Source organism: Pyrus communis, chromosome 15 (assembly GCF_041283825.1).
Source record: "Pyrus communis isolate YQ-2024b chromosome 15, ASM4128382v1, whole genome shotgun sequence".
NCBI classification, from domain to species: Eukaryota; Viridiplantae; Streptophyta; class Magnoliopsida; order Rosales; family Rosaceae; genus Pyrus; species Pyrus communis.
The window spans coordinates 41235347-41262099 of record NC_142579.1 but is presented as its reverse complement, the minus strand read 5'-3'; the positions used below and the strand labels follow the sequence as shown (position 1 = coordinate 41262099).

The window sequence follows — 26753 nt, the reverse complement described above, 5'->3', positions numbered from 1 at the left end:
ACGACGGAGCAAGGACGACATCGTCGCATATCGAATGACTCACACTTGTTGAACCATATGGAAGGCTATGGCTTCTTGTTTTTTTTGTGGTTTACCCTATTCTTTATGGTGATCAGCAGCTCCTCTGATTTATTATCCTATAGTTTTGGGACAAAAGAAAGAAAAGTATTCGATTCGACCTCTACATTTCAAACCAATTTCCTTGTTATTTTTAAGATTTTATAAGGTGAGCTTTAACGCCCTAACAATTGGGGCAATTGGATGAGACGTTAAGTTGTCACTAATGGAGAGGATTAAAGATCAAAAGCTAAAAAATAGCCGGAATATGTTAAAAACCCGTCTCCAACAACCAAGCCAAATCCTAATCAGCACCGGGTTAAATCCTTGTCAGCGGACCAAAGACCATCATGCTAGCCAAACATAGCAAGCCCGGTAGCCCCGGGGTAATTTTATTGGGCTCCACTTTTATTTTCCCGTCTCTCTCTTCTTTCTTTTCAATTGTCTTCCTTCTCTCTCTCTCTCTCTCTCTCTTTCGTACTCTCTACTCTTCCCAGTTCTTTGTCTTGGACATTCCTTCAGTAAAATACAGAAGCAAGAGATTCATTTGAATTCAATTGAGTTTTGGGAATTTTGGAAACTTGGTTGATTTATGTGGCGTGGAAATATTTGGGCATTTGGTATGGCAGGCTGAAGAAAGAAGAAAGACTGGTTCTTCAGTCGGCTTTTAAAAGAAAATGATGTTTTTCCCCTCTGGTTGGGGTTTTATATATTTTCATTTTATCTAAAGTTTCACCAATACAACTAAAGAGTAAATTTAAAGTTGATAATTAATAAGGAATTACGTTTATTTTATTTTATTTTATTTTTTTAACATATGTTAGATATACACTTAAGGAGTGGACTAAATATCACAATAGACGAGCCATGATAATGTGGTTCAAATTCACTTTGAGCGAGAATCGAACCTAAGACCTTAGGTTGAAAATGATATATAAATATGGTCTGATACTGTTGATTAAAAAATAACTTCTTGTAGGGCTATAAATATGGACAGAGCTATATTTAGCCCTTTAGGTTAAGATGACTTTTAAAGGTTCCTAATGAGATTCGTTTATTATTACTAGCATTTACCTACACATTTGTGTGTATGAACATATTTTTTTAGAAAATGAGAATCAGAGAGGGAGAGAGAACGTGGGGGAGTTGGAGGTTTTTTATTTTATTTTATTTTAATATTGGAGGTAGTTTAATATCACCGGTATGTGAGGCTTCAATAAAAAAGGGTAAAATTTGGACATGTGAAATTACATTGTTACCCATCATTTTTTTTTGTGTGATAAAAGACTAAATTGTCTTTTCACCCTCTTTTAGTTGACAAAGAGGGTTTCATTAATTAGTAGAGATTATTATTATTATATATATATGATCAACAGTTAATGGATCCAAACTAAGCAATGACGTTTGAGTGCAACCAAGCTAGGAAATATTGCTTGGATGTGATAATTAGAAGCGATATATTAATACGATACTTGTTCTTCAGACTTTACGGCACCATGAAATGATAAATTTTTGTTGATTGCTTGTAGTACTACCCAATGATGATGTGTCGATTCTTTGTCAATATGCATCGTTCATGATAATCAGAATTGTCAATGGCTCAATATTGTTGCGACAAATCGATCACTTTCATGAATGTGCCCTAACATCGCATTTTTAAGTTTAATGGTGGACCAAGATGGAGCCTATTCCACAAGCTTGAGCTTTGCCCTTTCCCTACATTCACATTTGCATAAGATTATTGGACTGTGCATGTGTGCCCATGGTTTGGTTATAGTATTGTGGTTCGTTAATGGAGATGATTTCTTTTAATTGGATGTCAATGATTGATATTTGTTTATCTTTTTTACTAAAATAGTTAAAAAAAGAGATCAGTTGGTGACTTTGCCATTCGGTACATCTTTGAAGATTCGGAAAAACTCATATAAACATTGCAACTTCTTTTTGACCATTATAGTGTGATTCATTGTCGTCAAGAATCGAACTCAAAACAATGCATATAAAATACGAAACTGAAATTAATTACTAAAATGGTTGTTTAATTCTTTGTTAGATATCACCATCCATGTTCATGCAAAATAGAGAAAATGGACATCATCGTTCCAACTTCCAACTGCCTGCAAGTTAGTGCATGCCTTTTTTTAAATTTTAACTTTAAAGTAAAGGAAGTCCACTATATATCTACGTACGCTGACATTCTAGCAGCATATGCATGCTTGCCACCAACAGTAAAATAGTATTGCACTTTTCATGGTCGGTAGTAAAAGTATAACATATTTGCAGTTAGAAGACGGTCACTGGCATTTTCCTCCAAGAAATTATGATCATATATGAAGCAACTATTGCTTTTATCACATGTCTCAGTTAAAATGTCGTTACATATTTAAATATAACACGATATTAATATTTTTAAAAAAAAATTAAGGAAGACAAATGCAATGACCAACATCCGAGTGCCACGAAACCTTGGCTACATTTGATTGCCTACAAAAACATTACACTAGGGTCCTCAAAAGATTTTGTGATTGAATCAGAATTTTAAATATAAAAGTCATGAAGGGACCACGAAGTCCCAAGTCCATTATGACAACTTTTTTTTTTCACGCAGAAAACGTATTATGTTTATAATTTTCAAGGTTTTTTTTTATAGGTTTAGGGCCTCAATTTGAAGTTTTTTGTTTAATTTTTTTAAGCGGGTTTGATTTGAGATTGGTAGAGTTCAAGCAATTTGTTGCTCATGAGCTTTGAGGATGAAGAAAGTTATAAAGGCATGGAGTTTAGGTTTAATAAAGAGGATGATGAAAATGACAACATAGTAGATCCAAACGACGGTGATATATTGCTCACCACACGACAATAATTTTTGTAAAATTAGAAGAGTGTTTTACATTGAGACTTTTGGGTCTCTTTTATGTTAAAATTTTGACTCTGCCACTAATTATATTCAATCAGGATCAAAAGAAGTCTATACAAATTTCAAAAAGTGATAGATTTTAGAATAGTTGGAGAGATCTCATAGTTTAATTTAAGCCTTAACATATTTAGTCTTTCCCTCTAAGATTTTAAGAGAATTCAATCAAAATTCAAGTCTATTACAATTACAACTCCTCATTAACGCTAAGTTTAGTATAATACCTAACTCATTATCTCAATCCTCCAACTAGCAAGGACTTTAGCTCACTTGCAATCTACCCTAGTTTATTTCCATTTTCAAGGGCGGTGCCCTTTCTAATCTATACATGTTTTCTTCCTTTGGCAAGCGAAGGATGGTAATTAAAGGACGGTGTGTGCTTAATTATGACAAAATTATGTATCATAAACAACCATTTTACATTGGATTTAGACCATGAGAAATGTTAAGAAGACTTTCTTAAAGTAGGACTCTTCATGGACTATATGTCACCTCACAGTTTAATGTTAATTCCTGTGCCAATATATAAAATATTATGCAAAAATATGAGGTGATAGAGAGTCCTTGAAGAGTCCTATTTTTGAGAGAGTCTCCTTATCATTTCTCTTTAGACCATTCAGTAAAAGTGCACTATAATATATGGGTGTTTATTAGCTCACCACCCTAAACGGTGGTAATGCTTACCACCCTAAGTGGTGGTAATGCTCATCACCCTAAATCGGCTAAGTTTCAATTTTGAGATTTATGTTTATCCACTACACAGATCTCGAAAGTTTAACTCATACAACGATAATAAATAGGAAGATGAGCATTACCATCATTTGAGGGTGGTGAGCATAAAAATTCCCATAATATATAAGTGAAAAAAACCCTAAAACGCCAAGAAAAACAACCTAATAAAGCACCCAAATATAGCAAATATACAGATACCACCCAAGTCCAACCCCAACCGTATAATCATCACAGCCAATCCCAATTACCAAACACACACACTTACTCGCTATTCTGAGCGTCCGACCCGGATTCTCCGGGACGCGCAAAAACCTTCGTCACGCAACACCTACGTATCCACCCCACACGTGTCAAAATCACAACGGTGCTGAAATCCCTATTTATGTTTATATAGTCCGCTGCTCTCATCTCCCGCCTTTTGTTGTTCATTTCGTAAATTGCTCACATTCTTTAAGCAGTTGGCCACCTCTCTCCATTTTCTCCTCCCACCATTAATTAACAACCACATCTTTCTAAAATCAGATCTTAAAATCTTCATAATCTTTTTGTTTGGCTTGATTTAAATTCCATTTTAATATTAATCAGTTTCGCGGATGCGGGTGATTAAAATTGAGAAAACAATTGAGTTTGAATAAAATTTCCCTTGAAGTGAATCACGGCGGGATGTTCGCGGAGACAGAGTCTGTACATCGGGGTAAATTTGGAAACTACACGCATTCCGCCCCCAACATCTCCGCCACAGCCGGCATGGTGACCGACCTCAACGTAGAATACCCAGCGCGGAACAGCAGCGCATCCGCCCTCGGCCCGGCATGCTCTGTCGACTCGAGCCGAATGAGTGGAGAGTGCTCTCCGATGACAATGTCTCCCTGGAACAACACCTCCAGTTCCCCCTTCTCCAAGTCACCCTGGCAACCGTTCGAGGAATCCAACGTCCCCCAGAACGGCCTAATTGGGTCTCTCCTCCGCGAGGAAGGCCATATCTACTCCCTCGCGGCCAAAGGAGACCTGCTGTACACCGGTTCGGACAGCAAGAACATCCGAGTTTGGAAGAATCTTAAAGAATTCAGCGGATTCAAATCGAACAGCGGACTTGTGAAAGCTATCGTCATCTCAGGCGACAAGCTCTTCACGGGTCACCAAGACGGAAAGATCCGGGTCTGGCGGGTATCATCAAAAGACCCAAGCGTGCACAAACGCGCAGGGACTCTGCCCACGATGATGGATATCTTCAAATACTCCGTTAAACCCAGCAATTACGTTCAGGTGCGGCGGCAGAAGACGCTCTGGATCAAGCACTCCGACGCCATTTCGTGCCTGAGCCTCAGCGAGGACAAGAAGCTTCTCTACTCAGCATCATGGGACAGGACACTAAAAGTGTGGCGAATTGAAACCTCAAAATGCATCGAATCAATCCATGCCCACGACGACGCGGTGAATTCCGTTGTCGCGAGCGTGGAGGGGATGGTGTACACGGGAGCGGCGGACGGGACGGTTAAAGTTTGGAAGAGGGAGCAGAGCGGGAAGATCATCAAGCACACTCTGGCGCAAACACTGCTGAAGCAGGAGAGCGCGGTGACGGCGCTCGCAGCCAGCGCGTCGGGGTCGATTATCTACTGCGGGTCGTCAGACGGGTTGGTAAATTTCTGGGAACGGGAGAAGCACCTGTCTCACGGCGGCGTGCTGAAGGGGCATAAGCTGGCGGTGCTCTGTTTGGCGGCGGCGGGGAACTTGGTGTTCAGCGGGTCGGCGGACAAGACGATTTGCGTGTGGCGGAGGGAGGGCACGATCCACACTTGCCTGTCGGTTCTGGCGGGGCACACGGGGCCGGTGAAGTGCCTGTCGGTGGAGCAGGACAAGGATGTAAATGCGAGTAAAGCGAACGAGCAGCGGTGGATTGTGTACAGCGGGAGTCTGGATAAGTCGGTGAAGGTGTGGGGGGTGTCGGAGCAGGCGCCGGAGCTGGGAGCGATGGGTCACCCGCGCACTGGGTCCGATGCGGTTTCGATTCCGTCGGATGGGAGTTATTCGTCGTCGGCTGGTCGGGGCAGCAGCCACAACAGGAGGTTCTGATTATTTACGATCCCGATTGGTTTTCGGTCTTATTGGGCAATTGAACTGCGCCACGTGTCCGATGAAGATGGTTTTCTTCGCTAGCGTGGAGAGAATGACACCTGGAGGAGTGAACATTTGGAGTTTTTTTTTTAATTTTTTTTTTAATCTTCATGTTTGGAATTTGGATCGTTGATTATTGGCGTTGACTGAGAAGAGTAAGAGATGAAAGGATTGGAGTGTGCGATGAAGGGAATATATGTGAGAAATAAATTAATTTCACTCCATTTCTTTGTTAATCTCTCAAGAAAGACGTGATTTGCATGTTATGGATGATTTCACATGAGTGATTTGAATATAAGATTTAAATCTAAAAAGTTAAGCTTTAAACGATTAAAGATGATTTTACGATGTACTTTCTTGTTCACTCACTTTGATTATTAGATAAATAAATAGACGATTCACCGCAAACGATCTTAAAATTTTTTCAAAATCATTGGTCCCTCGTCTTTCGGATTAATATTTTGTGAAGCTAGACTTTCAGTGACAAAAATAAATGTGGCCGGTTCTTTTGAGTATGTTTGACGGGAAGCAAAATCGTAGAACTAAAAGACTTGGCAAACAATCAAGTAAATATATATCTTTACTGTAATTAAAGTTGTGCAAACAAATTTGTTACTCTGATATACACGTAAAAGAACTTTACAAACTTTATATTGTAACTCAAAACAACGATGGAAGTAAAAAATCTGTCAATCTGTCATGAAAACTGCAAAGTGCAATACAAATCGTCGAATTCTCGTCATAACCCCTGCAAGGGACTTGTAAACTCGTTCGGTTCGGTTGATTAAGTCTTAAAGAGCTTCAAAACTGCACTCGAGGCCCTAATTTTGATTTTCCTCCCGCAATATCGCTTGTATAGAAAAAAAACCATAACCCAAAAGACAATCCATTTTCGATGTGATAATGCACGAGAATGGCTTCCCCTAGCTTCAGGTTGCGGCGAGCTTAGGCCATGCGAATGGCCACTTCTACTGCTGGCTGTGTTCACGTCTAGGCCCAGAGGAACAACTGGATCTCCTCCTTCTAGCACTCTCAGCACCTGTACAAAGCCACACAATTTGAACTCATACAACTTTATCCCCCGAAACGGATATTAATTTGGAACAGAGTTGGTAACTAAGCCAGGATATTAACGAACCTTTGACACTGGGGGTCTAGAGTCAGGATCTCGGCGCAGACAGAGAAGCAGCACGAGCCATTGCCTGTAGTTGATTGGGAAAGTCAGGATTTTCATAGGAGGCCAAGTCTGGATCCAGTAACTGATAATGATTTGGTAAGATGTGGTGTGGCTCTAATGTAGCCAGGGGGTGGAGCCATTCTTCTAAATAACAATGTCCCTTGGCATGTTGTAGTTCAGTGATTCTTCGACCGGTCATAAGCTCTAACAGAACTATTCCATATGCGTACACATCAACTTTATGTGTAATTTGCCCGCCATCCACATACTCCGGTGCCAGATACCTGCAGATCACATTGAGCTTGATCAGATGGAATCACTTCCTTTTCTTTTTTTCTTTCATTATGCAGATATAATTGCATTGCTTTTGTACAAAAGAAATCTAGGGCCTATAGCAAGTAGGACGGGGAGAAACGAGAAAGTACCGTGAAGTTCCAATCACACGGTCCTCACTGCTCATCTCCCATTCAGAGTACAATCTAGCAAGCCCGAAATCCGCAACCTAACCAAATAACAAACGTGTAAACTGTAAAGCATCTGAGCACGTTCCAATTAGTACAGATGTACTAAAATGTAAACATATTCTAAGAACGATAACAGAAGATTAAAAGTTTGATTGCACACAGGAAATGCGAACAAATTTGTGACCGTTGGATATCATGGATGAAATACTAAATTAAGAAATAGGACCTCTCACGGGAAAGGGAACGTTGTTGTTGAAGTATATGCTTTAAAATTCCAGGATCAGTTTTAAGTACCAGAGGTTCAAAATCGTGGGTTAAAAGGATATTGTTGGGCCGAAGGTCTCTGTGTACTATACATCCCACTCTACAATCTTCGTGCAGATATCTTAAACCACGGGCTGCTCCTGTTGCTATCTTTAGCCTTGATTCGCAATCCAGAAGGGTTCTTTTCCCTGTCATTCAAACAAAATAAGACCATGAGAAAACTGAGTCCATAAAGCTGAAGACAGTATATTTATACAAAGAGAATGTCAAGTCTGCGAGATTGAAAAGAGCTGTGGATATGTTCGAAATCAAAAGCATGAAGTAACAAAAGTGCACACCATGTAAACGGAAATCCAACGAGTTGTAGCGGATGTACTCGTAAATCAATACCCTTGCATTGCCTTCAATGCAATACCCGATCAGCAACACAACGTTCCCCTGTTGTGCGCAACTCAATACTCGCACTTCTCTGCAGAAGTCAGCATCCACCAAACTTCAACTGCTTCACAGCAACAACTTGACCGTCTCTTAACACTCCCCTGTGCACCACACCAAAACCTCCTTCTTCCAAGAGGTTAATATCTGAGAATGCGTCTGTAGCATCCTCCAACTCTTTGTAAGAGAACTGCTTCGGAGGATTGCCAAAGACCGGTGTTTTGTGTTGGCATAGAGAGCATAATGGGGGAAGCGTTGAGGAGGTTCTGCCCAGAGAAACAGCATCCCTGATGCTAGAGTTAATGAGGTAGCCTTTCTTAGGGGTTTCCTTCAGTTCATATTTTTCTTTCCTTATATCTTGATCAAATCGTGCATATTCGCAGTCATTTTTACTATTTTGGGGAGTTGGGGGTTTTCCATGATCAACAACGTAATTTTGGGAGATCCAAAAGACAGTCTTGAGTAGTAACTACAGATGACATTCGAGGTTTAGAAAGATTTACAAGCCTCTCTTCAATTGTCTCGACTTCTTGGTACGGATCCTACAAATCATTTAATCTGCAGTCTCATCTTTGTGATCCTTCGTAAAGAGGATTCGGTTCATATACAAGAAACAGAGAATTCAGTGTGTCATAACTTTGACGAACCTTCTCCTGTGCCTCGTACAAATTCAACGTTAGCAACACAAATTGAGTAGCAGAACTAAGGTTTATTTACAATTTACAAACCGAATTACCGGTTTTAATGGCGGAGAAGACAGCAAGCAATGTCACGCAGTCGCCGGGGTGGCCGACGTGAGTTAGCGCCCAGGCCAATGCCGTTTTCGAAATCACCTTCTCCGCTTTCACCGCCAATATTACTTTATCGGCGCCTCCGCCCATATTCGCGGTGCCGTCTTCTCTGACGATTGATTGCTTCCTCCCGAGTCAGTGCCCCTTCCTGCTGAGTTATCTGGATTTATTTTTCAAAGTTGTAGAAAGTGCGAAGTGCAGTAGGTTGGAGTTGGACCCTGTGTGTGACTTTCTTCTGTTCGTTAGAAAAACTTGGGAGTTCGAGGCGGATCGTATAACACGCTAACGCTAACCCTGGTTAACAGACCCTGATTGAGCAATGCAAATTATCAAGCATCAACAGTTGATATAATATAAAGGGTGAATCTCAATTTATTATCCTAAAGTTTTTTGGTTTAAAATATTTCATACATAAAGTTTTTTTTCGTCTCAGTCTTTAAAGTTATAATTTTGGAAGTATTTCACACTTCCATTAAGTTGCCTATTAAAACGGCCGATAATTGGTGAGATTGGACGCCACGTGAATACTAATTAATTTTAATTTTGAATTAATTTTTTAATTAATATTAAAAACGTCCTGATTAAGAGACACTACTGAGGTGAAAGAGATGTTACTTTTAGATACATTCAAGAGGTATTTGAAATGGTATGAAACACTCATTTTCGAATTAATTTTTTAATTAATATTAAAAACGTCCTGATTAAGAGACACTACTGAGGTGAAAGAGATGTTACTTTTAGATACATTCAAGAGGTATTTGAAATGGTATGAAACACTCATTTTCAACGTAGAATCATCTTCTTCTTTTCTTTATCTCCCATACAAAAGTTTCCAAGAGAGTAAACACACAGAAGTAATTTGCCAGAATTCTATAGTTCGGTGTAGGTTGTAAAATTAGATAGTTGTATCTTGATCGGGCATACGTCATAGAACCACAAGCACAAGAGTGGGATGAAAATTTTGTCCGAAGGACTTAGCACTGCTAACCTCTATCTGTCAATCAAGTTAGTGTTATTTATATTATTTTCTGCAATTAATTGGTTACTGTTTCATTTTTGTATTGCAAGTATATTTTGTAAATAAAGTATCAATTTGTTTTTTTATATGTTATTACTTAATTTCGGTATTGTCCTCCAGCAGGCAGAAGGTTATAAACTATTATAATAATTTACAAGAAAGAATTTCAAACCCGAAATGTATGATGGCAACCCAACATGTCCTATATATCCACTAAAATATTATACCACATACAAAGAAGTCCAACACTAATACAATATAGCTTCTTATCTTCTTGTATATGAAATATATTCCTTTATTGAGACAAACACATATATTTGTTCGAAATATATATTGTTTTATCATAGGGTCAACAATATTAATTAATTAATTTCATAAAGTTTGGCAGGAAGGCGAGGGGTGAGGAGGACCTCCAGCGGGGTGGCTTTCATGTTGGTTACTCCAGAACTCTCAGTCATATCAACAGGTTCATCTGATGGAGTTGCAATTTCAAAACCATGAAGGAGCTGAGCCAGTGTAAGTTGCACAACTTGAAGACCTAGAGACACTCCAGGGCACATTCTCCTACCACTTCCAAATGGTATGAACTCAAAATTTTGTCCCCTAACATCAAAATCCTTGTGAGTTGTGAGGAACCTTTCTGGTTGGAATCGGAAAGGATCGAGCCACACGTTTGGATTCCGATGAATCTTCCAAATATTGACAAGAAGACGAGTGCCTGTTTTGACATGGTAGTTAGTACCGCTACCTACGTTGCAGTCTTCGATGCATTCATGTGGTATTGAGAGTGGCGAAGGAGGGTATAAACGCAGCGTTTCTTTGATGATTGCTTGGAGATAGACTAAGTTCTTAACGTCTGATTCCTTAACTTGCCTGTCCCTCCCAACCTGATTGTCTAATTCTTCTTGAGCCTTCTTCAAGGCTTCACGGTTGTTCAATAGTAAAGAAAGAACCCATGTTAATACGGCTGTTGTGGGATCCGTCCCTCCTAGAATAGCAGCCTGAAATTAGCACAAAAGTTAATCCTAACATATAATATGAGTTCTGGACCCACATATTGCTTTACACAAGATATCGCTTTTTCAGTACATGCGATATAAGAGCCTAATTCACGGCTTGGTTGCAGAGCGAATGATCTACAAGTTTGAATACGCAACACAGATCTTAGTTGTAAAGTGAATGTACATAACCATCTAAGCCCGGCTACACTTGACATCTTGAAATTGTTGGAGCTACAAATCCCGTTGAGTAGGATATCAGTTCATATATAGTTGCAGCTTGCAACTAAACCACGAAGACATAATAGGGCATGAGCTACAACTAATTAATAGAAAACTTTTCTATGGGCTGAGGTTTAATCTTGGCCATTAATGCCCCAATCAAATGGTTAAAAATTCATGTCTAAAGTTGTGTCTAAAATGTAGTGCTATGGATCCTTACCCATATATATATATATATATATATATAAGAAGTTGACATAGAGAGACACATACCAGACAAGTAGCTTTGATGGTTGTATCAGCAATAGTTGTACTCGGAAGCCCTTCTGCACTGACATCACCAAGGACGGAAAGCATCGTGTCCATGAAGTCACGCTCATCCTTCACATTCCCAGAATTTAACTCAGACCTAGAATTCCTCTTTTGCTTGTGCTCTTCCAACCATCCCTGAAGCGCAACGTCAAGATCTTTAGCCGTCGCCTTCATGGCCTTCCCAATCCCTCCAAAATCAAGCCACTTCAGAAACGGAATTTTATCCGACACCACAAATTCACTACTCAATCTCAAAAAATCCCTCAACGCCTTTCGGCACCTCTCGTTTTCTTCCTTCTCCTCCACTGTCGCCGCCCCAAGAAACCGCTTCCCCACAACCACCCTGTACATGATGTTCAAAGTCACGTCTGCAAACCACCTATTCATCTCCACCAAAACCCAATCCGATTCCCCTCCGTTTCGCTCCCACTCATCATATAATTCTTTCGTACAAGCATTCACCTCCGATTCGCGGACGTGTCTGAGCAGCTCCAAGCGGTGGTTCGAGAGTAGCTCCACCGTGGCTATCTTCCGCACGTGGCGCCAGTAAGGGCCGTAGGGACTGAACCCAAACATGGAATAATTGTACCCCAAAAGCTTCCCCGCCAAGTGCTTCGGGCGAGTGGCGAACACCTTGTCATTTGTTGTGAAGAACTGTTTAGCCATCTCCCAACTGCTCACAATGAGAGCTTTGTGCTGGCCCAGATTGATAGTGAAGATCGGTCCATATTTGTCCGCCATGTTGCCCAAGATTACGTGGGGCGGTTGCGGCCCTCTTCCTATGACCGCGATGTGCCCTATTACCGGCCATGATCCTGGCGCCTCCGGTGGCCCACTTTTTAGGGTTAGGTTTTTCTTCTGAATTTTTTTTGATATCAAAAGCAGAGATGTCAAAAGAACAATTAAAGAAACGAGATATGGGAGAGGGAACTCCATCGCCATTGGAGGAAGAGTTGAGAGAGTTGGTGAGGGAGGAAATCACAGAAATTGAGATAGAAATCCTTATATGATGAGGAAATTAACACGAAAGCTGAGTGCTGATCTCATAAAATTAATCAAAACCCTGCATGTGTGCGAAGTGTCCTCTTAGTTGGATGCATGCGCGCCAATTGTCCACCTTCATGCTTTTCACGTTTAACTCTGTATCCCTTCTTATTTATTGTCGAATTCTGGATGTTCCTGGACTCGTAACCGTCCCAAGGAAAGCTAATCATGAGTTGTGATCATCTGTGGACCGCTACGGCAGCAGCCACAAAGCCCACAACATGAAGAAGATCCCAAGTACTGGCCAGGCCATCAAATCTGGTAATTATCTATCTTTGATTTATAGTATTTTTGCAGTTTTGCTTCCTGGGCATTGCTAATAGGAATTTTTATATGCACTGTTTATTAACCTCCAGATTTTTTTGTTGTCCTGCAATTGTGATAGTGAATCAATGGATGAAGGAAATTACAAATGGTTAAATTTTGATTGAATTGTAATTTTTCTTTTATATATGCTATAATTGTCCTTTTGCTCCGGTGAAATTATTTGGTAAATGCATATTGGCTTAATTAATGGGACACAGATTATGGGTACAGTTTTGAGCTGGTTGGGATCTTCTGCTGTAGTTAACTACTTTTGTAAGTGGCCCTTTACTGGAGTGGAGCGGTGAAAAGGTGTTGAGTCTCTGCATGACGAGAGATTTTTCAAAGTGACCGTCACACGGAATGATATACCATGTGTCGTTATATAAATGGTGGGATATGTGTGTTAAAAAGTTAATAACTTAAAAAATAGAATTTCCCACCACTTATATAAAAATACGTGGTGTACCACCCGTGTTTTCGTCACAACTAAAAATTTCTTCTGCATGACGGCCTGTGTTCAAACACCGTCAATATCTAATCTAACAAAATCTATTTTTTGATAAAAAAAAATCTACATCACTCTTTGTTATTATACCGAATTATATACGTCCGATAAAAAAAATAGCAAATTATATATGAAATTCATTTAATATTAAGAGATATAATAGTCATTTGGTCCTCCTTAATACTTGTCAATATCATTTCGACAAGGTTACCATTACTGGTTTATTCATAAAAGAGAAATTTCTCGAGCTGGCCCAATCTTTATATATTTATGTATAAAGATTTGGAGACAGACGCGGTTTGATGAAGACTTCAAGTAGGGTAGATTTCACGTTGGAAACTCCAAAGGTTTCGCTCGTATCAAATGTTGCATTTGCTGCAGCTGAAATCTCAAACGCATGCAGAAAACTCGCCAGGGTCAAAAGCGACAGTTGCTGGCCAAAGTTTACGCCAGGGCACACTCTTCTACCACTACCCACAGGCATAAGCTCAAAATGCTGACCCTTAACGTCAACATCCTTATGGCTAGTGAGAAACCTCTCCGGCTTGAACATAGTTGGGTCGGCCCAAACCCGCGGGTCAGTGTGGATCTTCCACAGGTTCACTAGCAGCCACGTGCCCTTTGGAACATAGTAGCCTCCTACAGTGCACTCATCAGTGAATTCCCTAAAGCCTGGGAATGTTGAAGTTAAACGCAACACTTCTTTCATAGTGGCTTGCAGGTATACGAGATTGTTGATATCTGAATCATTCACTAGTCTTCCTTTGCCAACATGCTCGTCTAGTTCTTTCCGGACTTTCTTTAGAGCTTGGGGGTTGGTCAGTAAAAATGAGACTGTGAATCCCATGAGCAAAGAGGTTGTGTCACTGCCTCCAGCAATCAAATTCTGCCAAATCATAGTTAATTTTCTTGAAACTAATAAATAACTCATTGAGCACATAAATGTCTCAAATGTGTCCTTAAGAGTATATGGTATATCTATGCAAAATTGAGAAGAAAAGTATACTGTGAATAATGAAATTTGAGGAGAATATGGCATAGGGAGAGTACATTTGTTACACCATATTGTATTACTTTAATATGGAGGTGAGACCTACTTGTATTAATGGGTTATATTTCTATTAAAAAGATGGAATGTTGTGATTTTTCTTTTTTTCTTGTTCTTTTGTTTACTAATCAATAAAATAAAATGGCGATGTGAATATAAATAAAACATGCACATAGTACATACCACAACGGTTGCTCTCATGATGGTATCGACATCAAAGGGTGCTTGTTGCAAGACACCTTGTCCGTCGAGGACTGAAAGCATCACATCCATGAAATCTTGATGATCTCGATCGTCTTGAGTTCTATTCTGCTTGTGCTCCTCCAACCAATCCATAGCCATATCATCAAGCTCTTTTGCATTTTTTTTCATAGCCTTCTCATGCCCGCCAAAATCCAAAAACCTAAGCCATGGAAAAGCATCCCCCAACACAAACATCCCCATATAGCGGAAGAGATTCCTCAAGGCCTTGTAACATCGACGTTCGCCTTTCTCATCACTCAGATTACCAATATTCGTGAGGTTAAAGTATCTCTTTCCGGCAACCATACGAAACATCACGTTTAGAGATAAGTCGCTGAGCCACTGCTTCAATTCCACCAAAAGTTGTCCGGAATAGCCATTGTCCTTTGAATAATCTTTTCTTTTGGTCCATACCTTGTACAGCTCTTTTGCGGCCAGCTCTATTTCAGATTCTCGGACATGTTTAAGTAACTCCAGCCTGCGGTTTGAGAGTACCTCTTGGACTATTATTTTGCGCATCTCACGCCAGTAGTCACCGTAAGGGCTAAACCCTGGCATGGCATTATTGTAGCTCAAGATTTCAGCGCCTATAGTTTGGGCACGTGAAGAAATAGCCCAGTCATTGGTGGTGTAGCACTCCTTGGCAACCTCCGAACTACTTACCACCAGAGCGGTGCGGCTGCCAATATTGACGGTGAAGATTGGTCCGTACTTTTCAGCCAAGGCTCCCAAGGTTATATGGGGAGGAAGCTGGGGAGCTCTGAATAGGTGAAGGTGACCTGTTAGAGGCCACCCGCCCGCCGCTTTAGGTGGTTTAGGACCCTTGGCATTGGCAGCAGCAGCAGCTCTAAACCTCCTAACTGTGATCAATAGCAGAGATGTCAAAAGGATAATTAGGAAAGAAACGGGATATGGAATAGGGAACTCCATCAGTAACATTGGAGGATGAATTATGTTCTCGTCGCAACTAAAAATTTCTTTTAACTTGAGAGAGTTGGTGGGGAGGAATGAATTCACAGAAATTGAGACAGGATTCTTATAAAGATGATGAAAGAGAACATTTACTTTCTGGTGTTGTCAAAAACGGCAGCATGCATGTTTGCGAAGTGTCCTCTGTGCGCATAATTTAGCGCAACACTAATGCATGTACGCCAATTGTACAGGTTGATTGTTGCATGTTGTGGGACCATGAACACGTGTTTAATTGCGTATCCTTTACTTTTACAGGAAAGTAACTGTATATCCTTAATATTTCTTGATTTTATGATGTGCAGATTTTTTAAGTCCCTATACATTGTATTTGAAATCTACTTATATCAAAAGTTGCTGGCAGTTAAAGTTAATTTTGTGTATCTAAATAACATTGTTAAAACATTATGTACGAAATCAAGGGATGAAGGAAACAAATTGTTCAAATTAACTTGATTAATGAGCTAGGTTATCTTTTTCGTTTTATGTATGTTCTTATTCAGGAAAAGTATTTCTTATCTATAAGATAATAGCAAAGCTAAGGAACAAATGTTAATATACTTTGACCAAAAAAAGAAGCACAAATGTTAATACAATTATCCACATTCTAAAACTAAACTAAATTAAACTAGTGTTTGGTGCTCTTAATAAAAAATAGAAATTGTACTCATTTAATTTAAACAGCAGATGTAGGTTGCAAAGTTTCACAAAAGAAGAGCCTTATTATTACTTTAAATAAATGAAAAGGAAGAGGATACTAATTCCTCGGTAACAAGTAGCTAGATGTATGTAGGATGCACAGAAATATATTTTGTATTTTACAATATAACAGTTTTATATATTATTGCAACAAACATGACGAGGGAGAGATGCAACAACAGATACCAAGAATCTCTCCTTGTTCATATTATCAACACATCCTCTTTTTCATATCGACCATAATACTATATATTTCCTTTTTTTTTTTTAATCCATAAAGTTTAGAGGACAAGCCAGGTTTGATGAGAATTTTCAGTGGAGTTGTTTTAATGTTGATCATTCCAAAGCTCTCTGTCATATCAATTGGTGCACTCGACGAGATTTCAAAGGCATGTAGGAAACTAGCCAACGTAAATTGCACCATTTGAAGGCCAAATGCCAAACCAGGGCATGCTCTTCTACCACTTCCAAATGGAATCAACTCAAAATGCTGACCCCTCAAATCAACATCCTTGTGGGTCGTAAAAAATCTCTCTGGCTTGAACTCGAATGGCTCGAGCCAATTTTTTGGGTCAGTTTGGAGCTTCTAGAGGTTGGCGATCAACCGGGTGCCCTTTGGAATACGGTACCCAGCAATGGTGCAATCTTCATTGAATTCACGTGGCCCTGATAATGGTCCTACTGGGTACAAACGTAACATCTCCTTTACAATAGCTTGGATGTAGACCAACTTTTTTATCTCTTCCTCAGTCACAACTCTTTCTCTGCCTATTTTGGTGTCCAATTCGTTTAGGGCTCTTCCCAGAACATGCGGGTTGTTAAACAATAACGATATTGCCCACGTCAATGTCACCATGGTGGCATCGCCACCTTCTGCAATAACGTTCTGCCCACGGAATATTTGGTTGATTGATTAGGATATAAACTTAAGAGTGAGGCTACATCTATACATTCTTATTCTTTACATTGATAATTTCTGAGTTTTTATCTTATTTAGGTGAAAATATATATTAAAAAATATGTTCCACCTTAACTACTAAGTAGACAAAATTGTACTGTTTGTAATTTTGTATATATTGGTGAGCGGAAAATGTTAGAATAGCTATATTTTGAAATCATATTTTGTGAATCAAATGATACGACGGTTGATGGTTAGATTTCATTTTTAAAGATTTGAAGAAAAAATTTAACCATCAACTGCCACATCATGTGTTCTACAAATATTGTCTAAAAAGATGATCTATACCTTCACCCATTGGTGAGCACTCAAATATGTTGCATGAGTTATATATAAAATGGAAAAATCATATATTTTCAAAAAATTTACTGTCTAATGTTTTCAGTTTCATTTTATAGTCTTAATGTGTTTACAGTGTCTAACTCCAGCCTTTTATGGTTAGTTATTTGCATGCAAAAATTAATGAATTATATATATGTACCAAGCTTGTGGCCTTGTTGATCGTATCAGCATCAAAACCGTCAAGGTCTGCACCATCAAGCACAGAAAGCAACACATCTATAAAATCCTGCTCTCCTTTTGCATCACCTTTTGCTCTCCTCTGCTTATGCTCTTCAACCCACTCTCCAGCTATGGCGTTCAATTCCTTTGCAATTTTCTTCATTGCCTTCTCATGTCCACCCAAATCCAACCACCGCAGATACGGAACCGCATCACCCACCAAAAACATGCCCAGATAATAAAAAAACTCCCTCAATGCAGTCTGAACCCTACGCGCTTCTTTCTTCTCATCCCCATCGTCAGCTACTGAATACCGCTTTCCAGCCACCATTGTAAGAATCACGTTCAGTGTCATGTCCCCAAACCATTGCTTCAGCTCTATAACCACTCCATCTTTCGAGCCCTCCTTTTTCTTTGTACTCCAAAGTTCGTGCAATTCTTTCAAGAAAGTAGTCACTTCCGATACTCGAATGTGCTTGAGCAGCTCAACCTTCCGGATTGAGAGCAACTCCAAGGTGACGATCTTGCAAACTTCTGGCCAATAGGGTCCAGATGGTCCGAACCTAAACATGGCGTAGTTGTAGCTAATGTGGTCTAGAGCCGCCATCTTTGGGCGCGAGTTTAGGCCCAAGTCATTGGTTGTGTAGCATTCTTTTGCGATCTCACTGCTGCTCATCACCAACGACGGATGGACGCCAAGGCAGACAGCGAAAAGGGTCCATACTTGTCCGCCATGGCTCCCAAAGTTATGTGAGGAGGTGTGGAGCCTCCAAACAAATGAAGGTGACCAAATATAGGCCATCCACCCTTGGCTTCAGGTGGTGATAATTTGCCCTTGTAATTGGCAGCTCTCCATCTTCGTGATAAGTAATACACGATGATTATTGTGAATAATCCAGCAGTGATAGAGTTTGCATAAGGGAGAGAATCCATTATTGCAACTTTTTGTGTTATTAGCGCCCTGTCATGCATATATATAGGAGTAATATGGGCTCGTTTAATACCCTATGTTTGGATTGAAATGAACAATTCTTTATTTTCAAGACATATCGATGGGAGAAAAGAAAAAACTAACCAACTAAAAGCTAGATGATAGGATTTAAAGGTCTTAGCTTTCCTCCTGTCCACGTATGTTAATAAAACAGAATCTTGGGTTTTAATCAGTGATCCAATTGATGATGATGTTGTATTCTAATGATCAATTGTATCATATGTCTTTTCATTCAATGGAAAATAAATTTTATGATATAGTTGTTGTGACCTTCTATTTATGAAATGATTTTTCATTGTGCTAAAAATGGAAACGAGTACATTAAATGTAATAATGTAAATTGATTTGATTGATCCCGATAGATTGTGAGAGAGGAATCCGAAGAAAACCTCAATCAAAATAGGAGGACAATATTAACCAAGTTCTATTGAAACGGCTAGTTTGTCTGGTAGTGCATGTTGTAAAGAACCATACTTGAACACTGGAATTGAAGAATTCTGAATACATTCGTATAACTAAACAATATTTATGACGAAACAATCTCCTATGAAAATGAATTTTTTTTGTAAAGATGACCTTCAATTGAAAATTATTTTAATAATTTCAAACGCTTCTCTTCTCCTTAATAATTAAAAAAAAAAAAAAGGCTTATCCCCATAAATTTTTAACAAAGCAGCTTAAGAAGTGGACCTCCAACTTCTATAAAAGCAGCTAAAGCAGAAGTGGACCTTCAACGTCTATAATTGTCAACATATTTTTTGATGATGTTTATTTCCTTTGCTTTTAATAAATAATAATGATATTCATACCATGTTTTTGTATCATATTTTTATACCATCTTAGGTGGCATTTGATGTGGACAGCCATTTCATTTGAATTAATCAGATTTTTAAATTTAGTTCATTATTTAATAAATTCATAATTAAGAAAAACTAGTTAATTAAATGATGATTGTGGTATACGAGGATTCTCCTTCCTTTCCTTGTGTTTTGCAAATTTTTCAAATAATATAGCTGTTCACATCAAATATCATCTAAGATTGTATAAAAATGTGATATAAAAAGATGGTATGAACAACATTACTCTTTAATAAATTGGCTCATTTGCTGTTACAAGGCAGGTGTCTCGTTTTCCTAAGTGCTAGTTCAAACATGTACAAATTGTTGACTTTTGGTTTTTTTTTTTTAAATTTTGATCAATGTTGACTTTTGATTAAAGATAATGCTATGTAAACTAAATTTGTAAACAAAGTTTTAAAAACTAAAGGATATGAAAGTTGATGATTGATTTATTACTTAAACGTTGATAAACTTATTTATTCCTATTGGTGACACATCATTTAGTTTGTAAATTTAATCTCTCTAGCATTATCTTTTGATTAAACATTAATACAAATTAGATGCCACATGCCATTGTTTTTTATCATAATTAAAAATAAAATAAAATAATTCAGATAAAGCTTTTTTTTCTTTATCTTTTTTTTTAAATTATTATTTTGTGTCCCAAAACGACAACCGCACCATTTGTTTTAACATGTGTGCAAGTATACGCCGACCTAGGAAAAGTCTCACATATAGCACATCATCAACGTAAGGGAATATGACTTTCAAACTTAGAAAAAGTCTCTCGACCAATCACACTATTTATTCCAACTTGTGCAAGTACACGTTAACCTAGAAAAAGTCTCACATATAGCAGGTCATCAATTTAAGGGACTACAAGACTTTCAAATATACGAAATGGATAAATTTTACAACAACATTTTTAATGTGCAATATAAGAAAATTGATCCCCAAATCAAAAATAAAAAAACCCTAATTTATCCCCTAATTTGAAAATAAAAAAACCCTAAATCTTGAACATTGACAGTCGAATTGAGAGAATTAATTGAGAATTGATGGAGCTCTACGTCGACAACTGAAACAAAGCGATTTTCGTCGATTTGTGAGAGGGTGAAGCCAGAAAGGTGGTCGACGGCTACCTGATGGCGGAATGGGTAATGGAGGGTCGAGGGGAGAGAGAGTTTGTTCGAGCTGAAGGTGAAAGATGAAATTGGGCAATGAATTTGACTATGCGAGGTGACTAAAGAAGATGAATTTGAAGGTGTGGTGGGATGTCGCTGGACAAGAAATAGAGAGTTTGTAACATCCCACATCGACCAACGGAGAGGGTGTGATGTGCCTTATATGTACATGCCCACCTCTATATAGCACGATGTCTTTTGGGCACTTACTGGCTTCAGACTCCATTGGAACTCCGAAGTTAAGTGAGTTTGGGCAAAAGCATTCCCATGATGGGTGACCCACTAGGAAGTTCTCGCGTGAGTTCCCAGAAACAAAACCGTGAGGGTGTGACCGGGGCCCAAAGTGAACGATATCGTGCTACGGCGGAGCCAGTATAGGATGTGGCATAATGGTATCAAAGCCACTCTGCTGTGTGGTGCGAGTGTGCCAACAAAGACGTCGAGCCCCTAAAGAGGTGGATTGTAACATCCCACATCAACCAACGGAGAGGGGGTGATGTGCCTTATATGTACATGTCCACCTCCATATAGCACGAGACCTTTTGGAGACTCAGTGGCTTCGGATTCCATTGGAACTCCAAAGTTAAGTGAGTTTGGGCAAGAGCATTCCTAGGATGGGTGACCCATTGAGAAGTTCTTGCGTGAGTTCCTAGAAACAAAACCGTGAGGGCGTGGCCGAGACTCAAAGTGGACAATAACGTGTTACGGCGGAGCTGGTCTGGGATGTGATAGAGATAGAGGGTCAAAGTTGTCATGGGGAGGGACTTGGAGTCTAGAAAGGTTTTGTTGTGAGAAAGAGTTTTTTTTTTTTTTTTTTTTTTTTTTAAGAAAAGAAAAAGGAAATGAAAGAATTCTATTTTTTATAAACGGTTGAGACCTAATCACATAAATTGGACTGGGAGTCTAGGAATGGACCAATTTATTTTGTCCTATTTGTGTACTGGCGAATGGGTGGGTTCTTTTGAAAAACAAAAAAGCCGAATGCAATAGGCCCAACATAGAGCCCAATAAAAAATGTAATAAAGAGGTATTTTACTATTTTGGTTTACTTTTTTATTGCCAGTGTTACAAGGGAAAGTCAATATACTCTGCGTAATATGCCCATTCCCAAATACTCATAACATCTGTATTGATTTTATGACCATAGAGATGGACAAATAACTGTATATAATCAATAACAACGAAAATCTCTTCTTCATACAAATAATATTATATATTTTCTTCTTTTATTTATAAAATTCAAAAGACAAGCGAGGTTTGATAAGAACTTTGAGTGGAGTTGCCTTCATGTTGGTCAGCCCAAAGCTCTCCGTCATATCAATTGGTGCACTAGATGGGTTCGAGATTTCAAAAGCATGTAGAAAACTAGCCAACATAAATTGCACCACTTGAAGGCCAAATGCCAAACCAGGGCATGCTCTTCTACCACTTCCAAATGGAATCAACTCAAAATGATGACCCCTCACATCAACATCCTTATGGGTGGAAAGAAATCTCTCTGGCTTGAACTCGAATGGATCGGACCAATTTTTCGGGTCTGTTTGAAGCTTCCAGAGGTTCATGATCAACCGGGTGCCCTTTTGAATATGGTACCCAGCAATGGTGCAATCCTCAGTGAATTCACGTGGCCCGGATAATGGTGCTGCTGGGTATAAACGTAATGTCTCCTTTACAATAGCTTGGATGTAGACCAAGTTGCTTATATCTTCTTCACTCACAACTCTTTGTCTGCCTATTTTCGTGTCCAGTTCGTTTAGGGCTCTTTTCAGAACGTGAGGGTTGTTCACCAATAATGATATTGCCCACGTTAATGTCACCATGGTGGTATCACTACCTCCTGCAATCATATTCTGCTCAAGGAATATTTGATTGATTAATTAGGATATATAAATTCTTAAGAGTGAGGTTACATCTGTACAATTTTACATTGATGATTTTCTTGTCTTTATCTTATTTAGGTGAAAATATACATTAAAATGTTAAAATATGTCCCACCTTAACTACTAAGTACACAAACTTATACTGTTTGTACACATTGGTGAGCACTCAAATATTATAAAATTGGAAATCACCTTAAAATTCATTCTAGATAGCCACCCCAATATGTAGTGAAAGTAATTATAAATTCCATTTTTACATGATGTCTATATGAGAAATATGTCAAAATCATTGTACTATTAATCACTATATCATTTATTTATTTTTATTTTTTTTGAAGACAGGATAAATAACACCCGGGCAAAGATGCTGAAGAGAAACAGGAAGGCCTACAAAGAGGCAAATAGACAGTACTAGGAATGGGTAGTGCAAGGAGGTAACAGAAACTAAGACGCCGCACCGAATGCTAAAGCGTCCCTCCTCACACTACCAACACAATTAATGAGGACAATCCAAAACAGTTCTCAGCAATTGACAGTACATTGTTAATAGTAAGAAATTGTACATGATTTTAGAATATACATAAAATTTCTTGTTTAGATTTTCATTTTCTTTTATAGACCATGCAATTAGCTTAATTAAGTAATGAAGGTAAAAATAAAATCTTAATGTGTTTGGTGTCTAACTCCAGTCTTTTATGGTTGATTAGTTGCATGCAAATTAATGAATTATATATATTTACCAAGCTTGTGGCTTTGTTGATCGTATCAGCATCAAAACCGCCAAGGTCTGCACCATCAAGCACAGAAAGCATCGCATCTATGAAGTCCTGCTCTCCTTTTGCACCACCTTTTGCTCTCCTCTGCTTATGCTCTTCAACCCACTCTCCAACCATGGCGTCCAATTCCTTTGCAGTTTTCTTCATTGCCTTCTCATGCCCACCCAAATCCAACCACCGCAGATAAGGAACCGCGTCACCCACCAAAAACAGTCCCACAAAGTTAAAAAACTCCCTCAATGCATTCTGAACCCTGAGCGCTTCTTTCTTCTCATCCTCATCGGCAGCTACTGAATACCTCTTTCCGGCCACCATTCTAACAATCACGTTCAGCGTCATGTCCCCAAACCATTGCTTCAGCTCTACCACCACTCCATCATTCGAGCCCTCCTTTTGTCTTGTACTCCAAGTTTTGTGCAATTCTTTCAAGAAAGTAGTCACTTCCGAGACTCGAATGTGCTTGAGCAGCTCAACCCTCCGGTTTGAGAGCAACTCCAAGGTGGTGATCTTGCGAATTTCTCGCCAATAGGGCCCAGATGGTGCGAACCCAAACATGGCGTAGTTGTAGCCAATGTGGTCAACAACTGCCATCTTTGGGCGTGAATTTAAGCTCAAGTCATTGGTTGTGAAGCATTCTTTTGCAATCTCGCTGCTGCTTATCACCAATGACGGATAGACGCCAAGGCGGATAGTGTAAAGAGGTCCATACTTGTCCGCCATGGCTCCCAAAGTTATGTGAGGAGGTGTGGAGCCTCCTAACAAAGGAAGGTGACCCAATATAGGCCATGCACCCTTGGCTTCAGGTGGTGATAATTTGCCCTTGTGATTGGCAGCTCTCCATCTTCGTGATAAGTAATATGACACGATGATTATTGTGAATAAACCAGCAGTGATAGAGTTTGCATAAGGGAGAGAATCCATTATTGCAACTAAACCATTAGAAAGCTAGAGACAAAATGGATTTTTATTGAACTTGGTGGAGTGATTTGTGTTATTAGCGCCATACATATATATATATAGGAGTAATATGGGCCCGTTTGATACCTATCATTGGTACCCACATCAACTTAATAAATTAATTTGTCACCTTTAACCGCAACCATGCATGACAAACTATGCTTGCAATTTGTCTATAGCATATTTTTCATAGTGAGTTTTTGTTCTGAAGATTCAAACTTAAACGCAGTTTAATTAATATCAGATAAAATTATATCTCGTTGAATAATCAACAAACTTAAACGTAATTTAATCAGTTTCAAATAGAATTCTATCTCGATGAATAATCCACAAACTTGTATCCATTAGCTTCTAGTCAATATACTTAATTTTCAGATTTTGGAGATATGTAAAGAGTCAAACCTAATACACTAAGAACATTCAACGTTCTTGATTCGTCACAAAATAATTAGTATTCATCACAAAATAATTAGATAGTATTTACCTTTTATGAAATGAATGATTACTTCCCATGCCTAACAAGGCAGCATCGAGATTATAACAGCATGAATAAGCCTAATGCCCTATGACTTATTAATGGGTACTAGTTAAACATTTAATTTGATTTCACTTTATACCATCGTCGTCATTACGAATCTCATCTCTACATTCTAATGATATCAATTTAAACGAGTCTTTATAGGTACCTACATTAACTTAATAAATTAATTTGTCACCTTTAACAGCAGCCATGTATGACAAACTATGCGTGCAATTTGTCTGTAGCATATTTTCCATAGTGAATGTTTGCTCTGAAGATTCAAACTTAAACGCAGTTTAATCAGTATCAGATAAAATTATATCTCGTTGAATAATCAACAAACTTAAACGTAGTTTAATTAGTATCAAATAGAATTCTATCTTGTTGAATAATCAACAAACTTGTATCCATTAGCTTCTAGTCAATATACTTAATTTTCATACTTTTGGAGATATGTAAAGACTCAAACCTAATACACTCAGAACATTCAACGTTCTTGACTTATCCCAAAGTAATTAGATAGTATTTACCTTCCCATGTCTGATAAGGCAGCATCAAGATTATAACAGCAAGAATTGGCCTAATGCCCTATGACTATAGGTCCTCATCGGTTAAGCAGTAGAGATTTTTATTTTTGCTGAAAAGTGATATTCATTAAAAACCCAAAACGGGGCCATTAGAAGAAAAAAAACCAATACTTAAATATTCGGAGATGAATAGGAATTCTTCTTTAAAATTTTTCAAAATTATTCGTTGTTAATTTATAGAATTTTGTGTATGCTATATAGGGGATGATGCTACTTGCTTGTCAAGCCATCTAGGCATGTCAAGCAGTTGGCATCCATCGGTCTAGGGATGACAATCCCACACATCATCACTTGTTGCCTCGGTATATATGATGTGTCAGGTTTGGGACATTCCTGCCCATGGTGCCGGCGACGGTGGCAGTCCCCCTCCGCCACTACCTCCACCATGGGTGCGTTTTTCGTTTTTTTTATTTTTTTTTTTTAAATTTGTTTTCAAACAAAGCAAAATCTTTTCGTTTTCAAATAAAAAAAAAGGGGACAAAATGGTTTTTAAGTGGGGTGGAAATTTTTTTTAAAGATCTGTCTCTGCAAAAAATCAATTAAAATTAAGGTCGTTTAGTCATCAAACTATTTAAAAACAAATGAACGGTATTGGTAAAAGCATTGCGCACCGTCTATGCATTTGCTACAATATTAAGAATTTTAAATAAGAGTTCATACTCATATTCTTTAAGTAACCAAGTATTGTTCCAAGAATAAACAGCCAAAAAGACAAAAAAAGTAAAGAAAAAGTGCTGTGCAAACTAGGCAACTGAATAGTCACACAAAACACCACCATAAGTGGAGATTAAAGATCCTTTCGTTATCTTCAATTTTTTCTTGTCATCTATAGTATGTGGTGGAAGAAACAGCATGCATCATCCTCAGTAGTCAAAAGTGGAAGCTTTACTGTACCTAGGGGTGGATACAGTGCGGTTCCATCATAACTGGATATTAAAGATCCTTTCGTTATCTTCAATTTTTTCTTGTCATCTATAGTATGTGGTGGAAGAAAAAGCATGCATCATGCTCAGTAGTCAAAAGTGGAAGCTTTACTGTACCTAGGGGTGGGTACAGTGCGGTTCCATTCCTAAATCGGAATCGAAATCAGAAAATATCAACAGTTTGGTTCGATGCGGTTCTACTTAAATTTATTAGTAAAATCGTACCGTTCAGTCTACATCAGTTCCGATTCGGTTCTTACCGGTTTACAGTTCCGAATACTAAATTATTTAAACACCAAATCATCATGCATTCAAATACATATTCTA

General features: G+C 38.6%; 3 protein-coding genes and 3 pseudogenes across 5 annotated transcripts; 1 reads left to right on the top strand and 5 right to left on the bottom strand.

Moving 5' to 3' along the window:
* Positions 1-4128: 4128 nt before the first annotated feature.
* On the top strand, positions 4129-6051 carry LOC137707575 (protein JINGUBANG pseudogene; annotated as a pseudogene). Its single transcript, XR_015956459.1, has one exon. The product of XR_015956459.1 is annotated as a protein JINGUBANG pseudogene (transcript).
* Positions 6052-6500: 449 nt separating this feature from the next.
* On the bottom strand, positions 6501-9036 carry LOC137747642 (putative serine/threonine-protein kinase PBL21; annotated as a pseudogene). Its single transcript, XR_015956161.1, has 6 exons — positions 8884-9036; positions 8059-8624; positions 7751-7908; positions 7418-7494; positions 6954-7276; positions 6501-6854 (listed from the first exon to the last, which is right to left on the bottom strand). The product of XR_015956161.1 is annotated as a putative serine/threonine-protein kinase PBL21 (transcript).
* A 1108-nt stretch (positions 9037-10144) lies between these two features.
* Positions 10145-12460, bottom strand: LOC137747674 (cytochrome P450 CYP82D47-like). Its single transcript, XM_068487833.2, has 2 exons — positions 11458-12460; positions 10145-10965 (listed from the first exon to the last, which is right to left on the bottom strand). Exons 1-2 carry the CDS (start codon positions 12436-12438, stop codon positions 10327-10329), a joined length of 1620 nt encoding a protein of 539 aa, XP_068343934.1. The 5' UTR covers positions 12439-12460; the 3' UTR covers positions 10145-10326.
* Positions 12461-13498: 1038 nt separating this feature from the next.
* Positions 13499-15645, bottom strand: LOC137747788 (cytochrome P450 CYP82D47-like). Its single transcript, XM_068487936.2, has 2 exons — positions 14583-15645; positions 13499-14237 (listed from the first exon to the last, which is right to left on the bottom strand). Exons 1-2 carry the CDS (start codon positions 15579-15581, stop codon positions 13620-13622), a joined length of 1617 nt encoding a protein of 538 aa, XP_068344037.2. The 5' UTR covers positions 15582-15645; the 3' UTR covers positions 13499-13619.
* An 876-nt stretch (positions 15646-16521) lies between these two features.
* Positions 16522-18737, bottom strand: LOC137747858 (strychnine-10-hydroxylase pseudogene; annotated as a pseudogene).
* A 3196-nt stretch (positions 18738-21933) lies between these two features.
* Positions 21934-24432, bottom strand: LOC137745918 (strychnine-10-hydroxylase). The gene is made up of 2 exons (XM_068485953.2): positions 23404-24432; positions 21934-22633 (listed from the first exon to the last, which is right to left on the bottom strand). The coding sequence occupies exons 1-2, from the start codon at positions 24358-24360 to the stop codon at positions 22010-22012; spliced, it is 1581 nt and encodes a 526-aa protein (XP_068342054.1). The 5' UTR covers positions 24361-24432; the 3' UTR covers positions 21934-22009.
* Positions 24433-26753: the final 2321 nt, after the last annotated feature.